Source organism: Bison bison, unplaced genomic scaffold, assembly GCF_000754665.1.
Source record: "Bison bison bison isolate TAMUID 2011002044 unplaced genomic scaffold, Bison_UMD1.0 scf7180017864158, whole genome shotgun sequence".
Lineage (NCBI taxonomy): Eukaryota > Metazoa > Chordata > Mammalia > Artiodactyla > Bovidae > Bison > Bison bison.
In genome coordinates, this window is record NW_011494730.1 from 4,449,544 (window position 1) to 4,463,707 (window position 14,164).

At 39.5% G+C, this 14,164-nt stretch overlaps 1 protein-coding gene across 2 annotated transcripts in view; it reads right to left on the bottom strand.

Moving 5' to 3' along the window:
• Positions 1-14,164, bottom strand: part of USP40 (ubiquitin specific peptidase 40) — an 81,543-nt gene that overhangs the window by 31,686 nt on the left and 35,693 nt on the right. For both annotated transcript variants that reach the window (XM_010841236.1, XM_010841235.1), the window contains exons 13-18: positions 13,460-13,631; positions 10,339-10,423; positions 9,456-9,526; positions 8,464-8,783; positions 5,680-5,803; positions 4,288-4,345 (exon numbers count right to left, since the gene is read on the bottom strand). In XM_010841236.1, coding sequence (XP_010839538.1) covers positions 4,288-4,345; positions 5,680-5,803; positions 8,464-8,783; positions 9,456-9,526; positions 10,339-10,423; positions 13,460-13,631 — 830 coding nt within the window. The remainder of the gene's footprint in view (positions 1-4,287; positions 4,346-5,679; positions 5,804-8,463; positions 8,784-9,455; positions 9,527-10,338; positions 10,424-13,459; positions 13,632-14,164) is intronic.

The following is a 14,164-nucleotide window of genomic DNA, read 5'->3' on the forward strand; positions in this document are numbered from 1 at the left end:
TATCCAAGGAACTCTCAAGAGTCTTCTCCAACACCACAGTTCAAAAGCATCAATTCTTCAGTGCTCAGCGTTCTTTATAGTCCAACTCTCAACACTACTGGAAAAATCACAGCTTTGACTAGACAGACCTTTCTTAACTGTGTACATGCTGCTGCTGCTGCAAAGTCGCTTCAGTCGTATCCGACTCTGTGCGACCCCATAGACGGCAGCCCACCAGGCTCCCCATCCCTGGAATTCTCCAGGCAAGAACACTGGAGTGGGTTGCCATTTCCTTCTCCAATGCGTGAAAGTGAAGAGTGAAAGTGAAGTCGCTCAGTCGTGTCCGACTCCTAGTGACCCCATGGACTGCAGCCTACCAGGCCCCTCCGTCCATGGATTTTCCAGGCAAGAGTACTGGCGTGGGTTGCCATTGCTACTTCACAGTAATCTGCAGACTAAAGAGCTTATAGCAAAGTCTGTACTTAATGCGATGACTCAGTATCTGGTGGCAGCTGACATTTGAACCATGCTGCTGGGTAACTGATAAACAATGAAATTCACCCATATCAGAACTGTGCAGAGACTACCTAGATTTAAAAGTTAGGTGATTTTTATGCTTAGTTAGTAAATGGATTAGGGCCAGTGTGCCCTGTTTTTGAGGATGCGAAGAGTCCCACTTTGTGGGAAGACACTAGGTTTTAATTCCAAACAGAATTCTTACCAAGTTGGATATGAAGTTGGGGAATTTGAAGGAGTGGAGTGAGCCTTCTGAGAGGGCACGAATGGCATGGGCCTTGGAAGGTCTAACTGTATCTGAGCAGAGCAGAGTCTCTTTGAGATTCCTGAGTTCTAGCCCTTATACTACAGTGATGTAAAGCTAGCATAGAATTCTAATACAATCTCCTTGATAACTGAAACAGCTCATGTTAAACAGTTCTCCAATTTAAAAAATGCATTTAAAACACTGGTGTTTTTATTTTTTTTTTAATTTTCATTTTCTTTTGACAAATGCCATGTGTCTTCTATGTGCTGGGCACTGTCCTAGAAACTGACAATAAGCAAATCAGTTATGGACTCTGCCTGCAAAGAGCCTCATCTAATGGAGGAGATGGGACGTTCACTGCACAAAACACAGGCAGTTACAGAGTAAGTACCACAAAGGAAAGGACGAGGTGTTAGAATGAGGCAGACAGACTGAGGCTGTGCAGTCAGGGACGATGTGGAGACCAAAGGAAAGACTGAAGTTAGCAGATGAAGAGTAATGAGGATGGAGTTCAAAGAGATTACAGAACTAAGAAGTCGCCTTAGAGACCTTGTGCACCAGGAAAACCAGAAAGTGAGCGTGGAGTGTGATGTGATGGCAGATGAGGGGAGGGCGAGGGAGTTAGGCAGTGGTCAGAAGGAGGAGGCTCCTGTAGGCGAGGAGCCCACAGGCGACACGTTACAAAATACAAAGAGCACAACAAAGGGCTCTGAGCAGAGGTGACATGATCTGATGCACCTATGTTTAAGGAGATCACTTGCTGTATAAAGAACAGTTTGGAGGGGAGGAAGAGTGGAAGGGAGTCTGTGACACGGTAAGACAATGAACTATTCGTCTTAAGAAGCCATATATTTTTAATCAAATTTATTGAGATATACTTTACTTACAGTAAAACACATCCAGTTTATGTGCACAGTTCAAAGAGTTTGATAAAAACACTCAGTAAACCACCAGCAAATTGAGGTAAAATTTGCATCACCCCCAAATGCCCTCATGTCACTCTGTAGCCAACACCCCCATCTTCTAGTCCTGATCTGACTCTGTAACTCCAGCTTAGGTTTTGTTTTTTTTTTTGACAATTTCACATTCTAAATGCAATCCTAAGAGAACCACTCTTTCATGCTAGCTTCTCTTGCCTGGCATGATGTCTTTGAGATTCACCCACATTTTGCATGGGGCGGTAGTTCACTTCTTTTATTGATGAATAGTATCCCCTTGTCTGGAATTTGTTTACCTGCTCGTGAACATCTGGATTGTTTCCTGTTTGGGGTTATGAACATTTATGTACAGTATTTGCAAGATTTATATTTCAATTTTTCTTGGATGAAAATCCAGAAGAACTGGTAAATGAATGTTTAAATTCACAGGAAATACGCTGACTCTTTACCAAAGTGACTATCATTTCACGCTCCCACAAGCAATGCAAGGGATTCCAGTTGCTCCACATCTTTGATATCACTTGGTTTTCTCAGGATTTAAAATTTCGTCATTCTGCGTGTGTAGTGATGTGTCATTATGGTTTCAGTTTGTTGGCTAATGATACTGAGCACCTTTTCCTGTGCCTGTTGCGTGTTCACAGGTAGTTTCTTTTGTAAAGCAGCTTCCCAATTTGAGCTGTTTGTCTTCTGATTAGGTGATAAGGTTTTTTTTTTTTTTTTATGTATACTGGATGCAGGTCTATTGACAAATCCATATTTTATAAATTTTTTCTCCCAGTTTGTGGCTTGCCTTTTCAAATGCCTTCTGAAGAAGTTTTAAATTTTGCAGTAGTCTAATTTGCTTTCTCCTTCCTGATTTGTACTTTCTGAGTCCTATCTTTAAAAAAATAATCTCTTCCTTATGGTAAAAGTAACAAAGATTTTCTATGTTTTCTCCCCAAAATTTTAGTTTTAGTTTTTAAAATTTAAATGATGTGAGTTCATTTTTTACATGATGCAAGGCAAAGCTGGACTCGATGGACATGAGTTTGAGTGAGCTCTGGGAGGTGGTGATGGACAGGGAGGCCTGGCGTGCTGCAGTCCATGGGGTCACAAAGAGTCACACACGACTGAGCGACTGCACTGAAGGCAAAGTTGGAGGCTTATTTTTGCATTTATGGATATCCAACTGGTGCAGCACTGTACGCTGAAATACCCCATGGAAATACCTTGGCATGTTTGTTGAGAGTCAACTAAATGTGTTTGCATCTGTTTCTAGCTATTTCAGTGTAGTTCCATTGAAAACACTTTAGAACATTTCGACATATGATCTCTGTTACATATTCTTAAAAGATCCCGTTAAAAATGTGAAAACTATTCTTAACTCATGGGAATAACAGGTTGCAGGCCATAGCTTGCTGACCTCTGCTCTATGTATCCACTCTCATGATAATACACACTTGTTGATTTCTATAGTTAGGGAGTAAGTCTTGAAATCAAATAGTGTAGCTCGTTCACTTCTCAGGGAATAGAGATTCTGAAAGCCACACAAAGCAGCCAAAAAAAAAAAAAGAATTCTAAATACTGGCAAGGATATAAAGAAGCTGCAACCCTGATACATTGCCAGTGGGTGTGTAAATGACTCAGCCACTCTGGAAAACAGTATGGCAGTTTCTTATAAAGTTAAACACAGTTCTGCCATATGATCCAGAAATTCCAATTCTGTACATCTACCCAGGAGAACAGAAAACGTTTGACTACACAAAGACACAATCTTTACAGCAGAGTTATTCATAAAATCCCTGAAGTGGAAACAATCCAAATATCCAGCTACTGGTAATGAACCAACAAAATGTGATATATCCATACAATGGAATACTAGTCAGCAAGAAAACGAACAAATTATTGAAACTGCTAAATCATGGATGAATCTCAAAAATAATGTAAGTGAAAGAAGCTAGTCACAAAAGACTATATATTATATGCTTCCATTTACATGAAATGTCCAGAAAAGCAAGTCTAAAGGGACATTAAGTAGATGAATGGCTGTTAGAGACCTGGAGATGAATGATCTTTTTGGGAGTGATAGAAATGTTCTAAAACTGGATTGCTGTGATGGTTGTACAACTTTATACATCTACTAATAATCACTGAATTACACTTAAAATGGATGTTTTATCATATATAAATTATACCTCAATAAAGTTGTAAAAGAATACCTAACACCAAGTAAACAGTGAATTTGCAGAATGTTATATTCATTATGATAGAATACATATAAATGTAAAAATATAATGTACACATACATATATGTATGGAGTGTAATATATATAGTACAATGTGGATTCAGAAACTAGATACACACCCAGATCAGATATACTGATTGCAATTGGGGAGGGAGGGAAGGAGAGAGGGAGGGTTAGGGCTGAGGAGAACAACAGGGCTTTTCCTTCAGGTCATATCTGAAGGAAAAACAAACATGGCAAGATGTTGACATTTGTCCATTTTGGGTGGTAGATGCATGAGTTTTCCCTAAATCAAATTTTTTGTATAAATACTCTCCCATATTTTTTCAATTAAAAATCAAAACAAAACTAAATTAAACCAAAAGCAAACATAAATGATTACCTAGTTCCTTCAATAATTTTAATTCCTTTATGGCTTTAATTCGAATATCAAACACCACCTAAAATAGAGAAATAAACTAATGACTGTGTATAAGTTAACAATGGGAGGAAGGGAAAATGAAGATTATCAGTGTGTGCATATGCAGATTATCTGAGTTACTAATTACCTGACATTTGACAATTTTTGCACACTTGAAAAAAAGTTACTCCCTTCCCTGAAATTCTCTCATAAAGTCAAAGGGAAAAACTTAGATCTTGGTTAAGTTTTTACCAAACTGATAATAACTGGAACAGAAAAAGCCTCCTACAGAAAACTTTAGAAAACTAAAGACATAATAGTAGCAAAAGGCAAAAAAATTGAAAAACAACTCACCTTTCTGATGATAGCAAACAAAAGACACTGTAGACAATCATAATTTTTTATGTCAAGAATGATGAATTTAGGGCCAATAAGCATTAACTATATAAAAATGTACTAATCCAAGAGTACTATTTAAAATTTCTATGTAAATTATCTTATTTTAGACTTTTTTTCTTTTTAAAAAAATTTAGGCTAATTGCCTCTAGGGCACAAAATTGCGGAAATTTAGGGATAAAGATAATCATAGACTCTACTTTCCCACCAGTGCCCCTCTCCCAGCTTGTCCCACCACCACTTCTGCTGTGCCAAGACGGAGCAGAGCCTGCAGTAACCAAGGACTGCATCAACCTCCTGCTCAGGGTCAAGGAGGTAGGTCTCTTGAGCTATGTGGTACTGACCTTATATTATCCCCACTACTGTGCAAACAAATATTAATGCACCTTGAGAAACTATAATTTTATATAAAAGAAAACATTCTAAGTTTTCAAAATGAAGTTACAGAAAAAAAATCTTAGAGACTACACAAATGTAAAAAGATGTTTTCTGAAATTCTGTTTAAGGAAACCAGTATAACAGTCTTAAATGGGAAAAAAATGAAGAAAAATCCTTTTTAAGAGCAACTGGCTTTATATAGAGCAGAGTATACTGTACAGCAATTTTAAGATAAACTTTGTAAAATCCAAACACCAAAGAACATAAAACCAAAACAAATACTTGGCTTAAAAAGTACAGAAAAAACTCTTAAAAATACCATTTCATAGTTATCAAAGTCAGAAGATTCCATGAACTAATTAAAAAGGTAATTCTCACATTCTAATTCTAGGCTTTGGAGGGAAAAAAAGGCACAATTTCTTGACACGTGTCAAAGGCTAACAAAGGTAAATAAGCAATAATCAAATGTTACAAATAAAAAGGTGACTTCTGAAGATTTATAAATTTACAGAGATGTTTGTTCCAGAAGATTAGGGTACTACTTTTTAAACAAAATTCTATTAACTAAAAAATTGTCAGCCACACTTATAGTCTACTCACTGTGTTAAGAGTTGCTGATATTTTAACTTGCTCCTCTTCAGATTCTAATTGGCTTAAATTTTTAACTTGGAGCCAGTTGATCTCATTCACAGTATCGATCCATTTCCCTTGTTTTGTCAACAAACTGTAGGTAAAAAGACATTTTAAAAATGTGTGTTCACACAGTCCTTTTATGGATCAGAGAGGATTGGAAAATTCATGCTTTTCCTTAGGCACCACTTCCAAAATTTACCACTTAATGTGGCTAATTAAGGTGACCAAGTTCTACTGAGTTGGGCTTTTGAATGTTGACTATCTTTTTAGGGCAGTGTTAGTATTCTACAGAGTCTATATTCATGATTCCAAATATTCTTTGCCTTATACAAATAATTTGTTGCCACATTTTTCAAAGAGAACTGTTGTAATTGAACTATCAGTTGTTAACTTCTACGTGTGTACTATAATTACTAAGGGAGCCTGAAAAAGGGATTCCCTGGTGGCTCAGACAGTAAAGCATCTACCTGCAATATGTGAGACCTGGGTTCGATCTCTGGGTCAGGAAGATTCCCTGGAGAAGGAAATGGCAACCCACTCCAGTACTCTTGCCTAGAAAATTCCATGGATGGAGGAGCCTGGTGGGCTACAGTCCATGGGGTGGCAAAGAGTTGGATAAGACTGAGCGACTTCACTTTCACACCAAAAGCTCACCCACAGAATCCAGAAGCAGCTTACCAGCAGGAGAGCACGCACACTGCGCAGACTGACACTGGGCCAACACACCGTGTCCAATGGAGACCACGCACACCATACACACTGTGTGTTTGTATTTCTATCACAGAGGTTAAAAATCTATTATGATGGCAGATGGCAGTGGAGTATCTTGTTCTAACAAGATTTTCCTACAGATAATAGTAAAGGTTCCTGAGGAAGGAGTGACTTCTAATTTTCACAGAGGCACTGAATGGGCCAGCAGAAGGCCTCTTTAGGAGTATGTAGCAGAGAACTCGGAGAAGGTAATGGCACCCCACTCCAGTACTCTTGCCTGGAAAATCCCATGGATGGAGGAGCCTGGTAGGCTTCAGTCCATGGGGTCACTAAGAGTCGGGCACAACTGAGCGACTTCACTTTCACTTTCATGCATTGGAGAAGGAAATGGCAACCCACTCCAGAGTTCTTGCCTGGAGAAACCCAGGGACAGAGGAACCTAGTCGGCTGCCGTCTATGGGGTCGCACAGAGTCAGACACGACTGAAGCGACTTAGCAGCAGCAGCAGCAGAGACCTAAAACACAATTCTACACTTCATTTCAGTTATTCCACAATGGGACTCCACCTTGAGTCAGCAATCCTAAATGTGGCAAAGCTTAAAGCACAAAGATGCTCCCTGAAGACCACTTTCAAATAATGAAAACTGGGTAATGACAAGGGTGCTCACTAAACTATTTAGCACTTGCTATATGCAGACCCGTGTAAGCTCTTACCTCCTTCAGTCCTTACAGGTGTATGAAGCTGGTGCTAATTATTATGCTCATTTTACAGAAGAAGAATCTGAGCAGAAAGAGATGATGTAACTTGCCCATAGTTACATTACTAGTAAGTGATAAAGCAAAAAACAAAGCCAGGCAGCTGGCCCCTGAGGCCTCATCCCTGCCCACTCCTCACACAGGAGCACAGGCGGGGAAACACAACATAGGTTATTAAGCAGCCATGAAATGATCTGTATAAAGAGACTTCAAACATGAGGGGAAAGCAGGATTTAACTATTTATCTACGAAATTGTCACTATGTTTCTTTTAAACACTAAAAGAAAAAAAACCTTCAAAACAAAACCCCAATTATTTTAGCTCAGAAAGCTGACAGAGATGGTCACTGCACGAATGGTACAGGGATGCTGTTCTGGGGCTCCTGTTTTCACCCCCTGTATTTCCCAAGTCCTAAAAAACATATATTGCTTTCTAAAAAGAAATACAGAATAGAAGTTTAAATTAAACAAGGTGGGCACATAAGTGTCTGGAAAACACTTGTTACAAAGAGAGTGGTAAGTATACACAAAATAAGCACAGGTCACAGTGCCCTGCTTCTCTGAATCACAGCCACTAGTACATGATAAGACAGAGCCTGTAATCTAAGTGCGTTCACAGCACTGATAAAGCAGGAAACTGACCCACTGGGCATAACCTACAGCCTTCAATGTATGGAAACTGGGGGGCTTACGGTATATGATACAGCGATCATAGAAATGTACTGGCACAGACATGGGTAACAAAAATGAAGAGAGGAAGCGCTTCTAAATTTCAAATGTGACTCACAGGAATTGAGGGTGTAACTCCCCACATAATTGCCCTACCTGGGCAGCTGGAGAATGGCAAACAGATTCTAACAAAAAACTGAACTGCCTTCTGAGACTCTTGTGACAAGACAGACAAGTCATAATACCCTCCTCATGAAAAATTTTGGGAACTTTCTTTGTGAGAATGTGCCCTCAGTCTTATGATGAGTACTAATTAGAATTATTTGATAGGATTCTGCTTTATTGCCAACTAACCTACACTATATCTAGCCTATACCTATATTATTTAGTTACCACATTTACCAAATTAAAAAAAAAAGAAATCACATTATAATATCATTTTTTTCCAGGTTGCCTAACCAAGAACATTCCTATTTATGATTTATAAAACACAATGTCTAGGAATAAAAAGAAACATTTAACTCTTATCATTATTAACATGAAGCTTTAGAGTTCTAAGAGGTAGCACTGTAACTAAAATAACTTTAAGAAGCATTCTCTCTCTTTAGCATGTTACCTGTTACCATTATTAGAGCCCTGGATTAAAACTGAGCTTCCGTTTCTGAGGCCTTGCTCTCTGAATGTCTTTTTCAAGTCTTCCTTGGGAATGGTGATCCAGCTCTCTCCACCTCTAGATTCAGTGTTGTTGATTAAGATGACTCCCTCTGGAATTGCTAGGGCTGTGAATACAGTGCCTATTTCCACATTAGATGGAAAGACATGTGGAGATTCTATCAACTGCTGGCACTCCTCTCCCTCACTGCTTGTTGCTACATGAAGAACATTTAAAAGCAGAGGTTCACAGTTGCTACCGGTTGGAATCTGGATTCCACCAACCTACAACAGTATCAAGTCAACCGTTAGTACAGTTCATATTGGCCAAAGTTAAATCAACATAGTAATGCAGTAAAAGACGTTTGTAGAATAATTCTCATCTTTTTTTTTCAAGTGAAATAAAGTTTTCACAAAATCTCTTCGAAGTATCAGAAGCACAACTTTAGATTTTGAAGCTTTTTCTTAGCCATCGTTTACTTTTTAGGAGACAGATCTCAAGTGGAGACAGACATGTGAGTCCTCAGAGGTGGTAAAGACATGAGGAGGACCAAGGACAGTCTGTGGAGGGGTGAGATGCTCCCTCACCCCTTTCTCGACTGTGCTCCCTTAGTCACCTCCACCTCTACTCAGTATAGCGTCCCGCCCTGCCGAGTGCTCATCCCGAGCCTGGACAGACCCTCCTGGGCACTGAGCTCAGTGCAGTGACTTACACCTTGTGCCTGAAGGACAGAGATGGGTTACTCACCTCTGTGTCTAGCTTCAACACAGCCTGGCCCCATGGAGATGCTCTACAACTATCCCTGAACATATCACCAGCACGGATTGAACTTAGAATTTATTGGACATTCAGCAGTTTTCTAATATATGTGCTGTCACATATGCTGAATAAAATTTTATCATAATAACTTAAAACATATCCAAAACTCTCAGGACATTTCTTCAACACTTTTTTACCTCTACCCCATTCCATACAAAGATGTCTTCTCCGTCAGTGATTTCAATTTCACACAGTGCCAGGTCATCTCCTAGGAAGATGAGATTGTCAGTGAAACTGTTCTTATGATCCTCAAAAAGAAAAAAGTATTTAAAGACAGAGCGGAGATACAAACATCTGTCTGAAAAAGCATTCTCATTAAGGAAAATTAAGAAAAAGGAATTATGGCTATTATACTGATATTATTTTTATCTTTATTCCTTCCATCAGGCTTTTACTTTTTTTTTCTCATTTTCATTTTATGCAAGCATGTTCCCCAAAAATTTTGTGGGCATGATAGCAGGAAAAAAGAATCAATATAAAAGGTCAGCTGTACTTGAGACTGTGAGCACAGAGAAGACTCACACGTCACATGGTCCTCACCCCACCACTAATTAGCTGCACGTCCTTGTGGACTTCAAGCCTCTATGCTCAGTTTTCTCATTTATGAAATGGGGATAAAAGAATTTTGTGAAATCAAGTGAGAATTTATACAAACACTTGTCTTAGTCTTTGGCTCCATGAGTCCAAGATAAATGTTACTGGTGTTACTGCTATTAATGTTTTGTTATTATTTAAAGGAAGTACTTTTAAGCTCTTAAAGTACTTTTGTCTTGTTACCAAATCTGAAGTTGAGAACTGTGTAAAAAAACCAAGCTGTACTAAATATTTAAATAGTTTCAAGCCATTTTGCTCAGAAGTTTGCGGTAATATAAAAAAAATTTCCAAAGCTTTAAAATTTTTGTTTAGGTGCTAAGAAAAGTAATAGGCAGAGGGAAACTGGCCAAGAGTAGAAAATCATATGAGCCCCACAAAAAATGCAAATATACAAAATAAGTTGCTGTGTCTTAATATTTATCTTACCATTAAGTGTCTGGCAAACATGAAGTCCTGCTGGTACAAACTTTGCAACACTAAGAACCATATCTCCTTCCCAAAATTCTAACAGCTGCGGAATATGAATGAAAGAAAAGAAGACAATGAAAAATAACACAGAGATTAGTTTTCCAGATTAAATAAGGAAGAGCACTGTGCCAATTTATGTAGCTGATACAAACGAATACGACAATGCCCACCCAGCATCAAAAATGGGGGAAGAAGGTATTTTTCATCGTGAACTTAGTCAAATCCAGTTAATCTCACATCCATTAACGATGAAAGAACCTTGACATACACAAAGAGCACAGTGACCTTCTCAACAACATCCATTTCTACTTAATTTACTAGAAGACCACTTTTATCAGAAGGCTCATCTGTGTGCCAGCCCAGGAATCCTGGTCCCAAAGAACAAAAATTAGGTGTTTAATCAGCCCTATTCAGGGAGAAGCAGCACACGTGAACATTGTTGCTTCTTGAAAGGAATGTCTCCCTTCGTAAATTTAAAAAGTGGCACTACCACTTTATTCAATAGATTAGCAGGGATTTTTTAAGTTTCTAGCTCTAGGAGTCTAAGGACTGTGGCAACCTCACCAAAACAGCATCACTCATAAAGGTCAGTCCTATTCAGCCTCTCTCCACAGTATTACAAGACAGTTCTCTTAAAAAGAAATTTCAGGGACTTCCCTGGTGGTTCAGTGGCAAAGACTCTGCACTCCCAATGCAGAGGGTCCAGGTTTGATCCCTGATCAGGGAACTAGATTCTACATGCCACAGCTAAGAGGTTGCATACTGTAACTAAGACCTGGCCCAGACTAATAAACAAATAATAATAATAATAAAAAGAAACTTCATACTTACACATGATTACTTAACTGTGTCAGTCACACAGACTCCTGCCTGTGGGTTAATTCTAAGGTAATAGAGTGTGTGCGGGTGTACAGTACATACTCAGTCACATCTAACTCTTTGTGACCCCAAGGACTGTAGCCTGCCAGGCTCCTCTGTCCATGGGATTTCCCAGGCAAGAATACTGGAGTGGCATTATTAGAGAAATGCAAATCAAAACCACAATGAAGTATCATTTCACATTGGTCAGAATGGCTGCCATCAAAAAGTCTACAAACAATAAATGCTGGACAGGGTGTGGAGAAAAGGGAACCCTCTTACACTGCTGGTGGGAATGCAAACTGGTACAGCCACTATGGAGAACAGTGTGGAGATTCCTTAAACATCTGGAAATAGAACTGCCATATGACCCAGCAATCCCACTGCTGTGCATACACACTGAGGAAGCCAGAACTGAAAGAGACACATGTACCCCAGTGTTCACTGCAGCACTGTTTACAATAGCTAGGACATGGAAGCAACCTAGAAGTCCATCGGCAGACAAATAGATAAGGAAGCTGTGGTCCATATACACAGTGGAATACTACTCAGCTATAAACAAGAACACATTTGAGTCAGTTCTAATGAGGTGGATGAAACTGGAGCCTATTATACAGAGTGAAATAAATCAGAAAGATGGTAATGATGATCCTATATGCAAGGCAGCAAGAGACACAGATGTAAAGAACAGTCTTTTGGACTCTGTGGGAGAAGGCGAGGGTGGGATGATTAGAGAGAATAGCATTGAAACATGTATATTACCGTACGTAAAACAGATGACTGGTGCAAGTTTGATGCATGAAGCAGGGCACACAAAGTCGGTGCGCTGGGACAACCCAGAGGGATGGGACGAGGAGAGAGGTGGGAGGGGCGCTCAGGATGGTGGGATGCATGTGCACCCACGGCTGATTCATGTCGATGTATGGCAAAACCCACCACGACATTTTAATTACCCTCCAGTTACAATGAGCTAATTAAACACCACTGGAGCGGCTGCCCCTCCTTCTCCGGGGCCCTCCCGCCCTGGGTGGACTAGTGCCGCCTGCACCTCCTGCGATGGCAGTGGGCTCTTACCACTGCACCACCCGGCAAGCCCTAAGGACGGGATGCACACGTCAAAACACCAAAAGGCACAAACGTCATGGCAGTGACCAAGGCCTTCTCCCCTTGAAGCGCTACCCTAAGCGGGGTCTACCCAAGTCTACCTACATCAACACTGTCAGGACTGGCTCAGAAATAAACTTTTAATGGAAAAGTTCACAAGTATTAGACGACTTTAGAAATCTTGATCCTGTATTAAAATATCATTCAAAGCAACTAAAGTTAAAGAATAAAACGCCTGCTTTTCTTTGTACAAGGGGGAACTCAGAAGAAAGCTAGTAATTTTGATAAATGATACAGTTTTTCAGAAAATTCATGTATTTCTATGGGGGAGTGCTTCCATTTTCTATTGCTCTTTTCCTTGACAGGATGTAGTGTGGGGTAAAGTAAAATTAAGAAAAAGAAACAGTAGGGAAACCAGGGCTGGAGTCCGAGTTCTACTGCTAACTAATGTCTGACCCTGGGCAAGCCATTACATCTCTTTAAGTCACAACTTCCTCATCTTTAAAATGGGGCTATCTTGTCCTCCTGAAGTTGAAGAATCAAATGATACAATTTATACGAAAGCACTGTAAGCAAAATAAAGAGCACTACTGCTGTTGTCATTAAAATACAACTGGATAAATTATTGGCAGACCATTATTATAACCATGTTTGTTTCAGGAGACATTTTCCTTCCCTTATAAATCTTGTTAATAAATGTTATTCCACAATGAAAGCAAGAAAAGTTAGTTGCTTTTATTTGTTTAGTGGCTCTTGGTTTTAGGCAACATAATTATCTATCTTTTTACTCCTTTTAAAAAGCAATTCTTTCATTTATTTTCCCTGACAGACAACCTTATACGCTTTCTCTCCCCCAAATTAAATACACCAGGCTTGCTTCTTCTCTGAAAACGTGCTGACAGGACCCTTTGAGTCTTGACTGTGAAGAAGAGCTCTTTAAAAACACAGACAAGTGAGGGGAGACATTTGGGCCATCCCTCCACGCAAGTGGCAGATGTAGGATTTTCCTAAGCTGCTGTGAAAAATAAATAGCTGAATCCTAAACAGAAGTTTAAAAAGGAAAATCCAGCTTGAGATGGACCTTAATGTCTGTTAAGAGGAAGTGAGGCTAAATTACCTGAAATATTGATTGTCGAAGATCTCCTAAAGTTTTCCTTTTATCAAAGGTCAAATCCCACATGCTTTCTGTTTGAGACACTACTGGGTGCAGAGCCCCATTGAAGAAATGATAATGGGGGCCGAGGTGGAGATGCAACTCAATAGTATTGTTTGTAGAATCACATTCTGCCCTTTAAAGAGGCATAAGAAACACATAAATGCCATGTTTTTATAAAAGATACTGTTTTATCTCAAACCAAAAATATCTGATTTACAACATAAAGAAGTTCTCCACTTAAGTAATTATAATTAACATTCTTTTCTTCCGTGCTCCAAGAGGTCACATTTCAGTTTCTCAATTAATAGCTCTGCCACCGTGAATTCCAAAGAAAATAGTTTTAATGTACGCTGTGCAGTGTTACTCTGAACAAATATTGAGACTTGAAATCTTCGAATGCTGAGATTATCATTACGAGCAAAATGCTGGAAACATGCTCCTAAACCGTGGTAAGTGCTATGGCCTGCCTGCTGCATTCCTTCTGGTATTAGCAATCGTCCGCCACTCTTCCCCAGTAGCATACTGGACACCTTCTGACCTGGGGAGCGTGTCCTGCAGTGTCATATCCTTTTGCCTTTTCACACTGTTCATGGGGTTCCTGTGGCAAGAGTACTGGAGTGGTTTGCCATTTCCTCCTCCAGTGGACCACATTTCGTCAGAACTCTC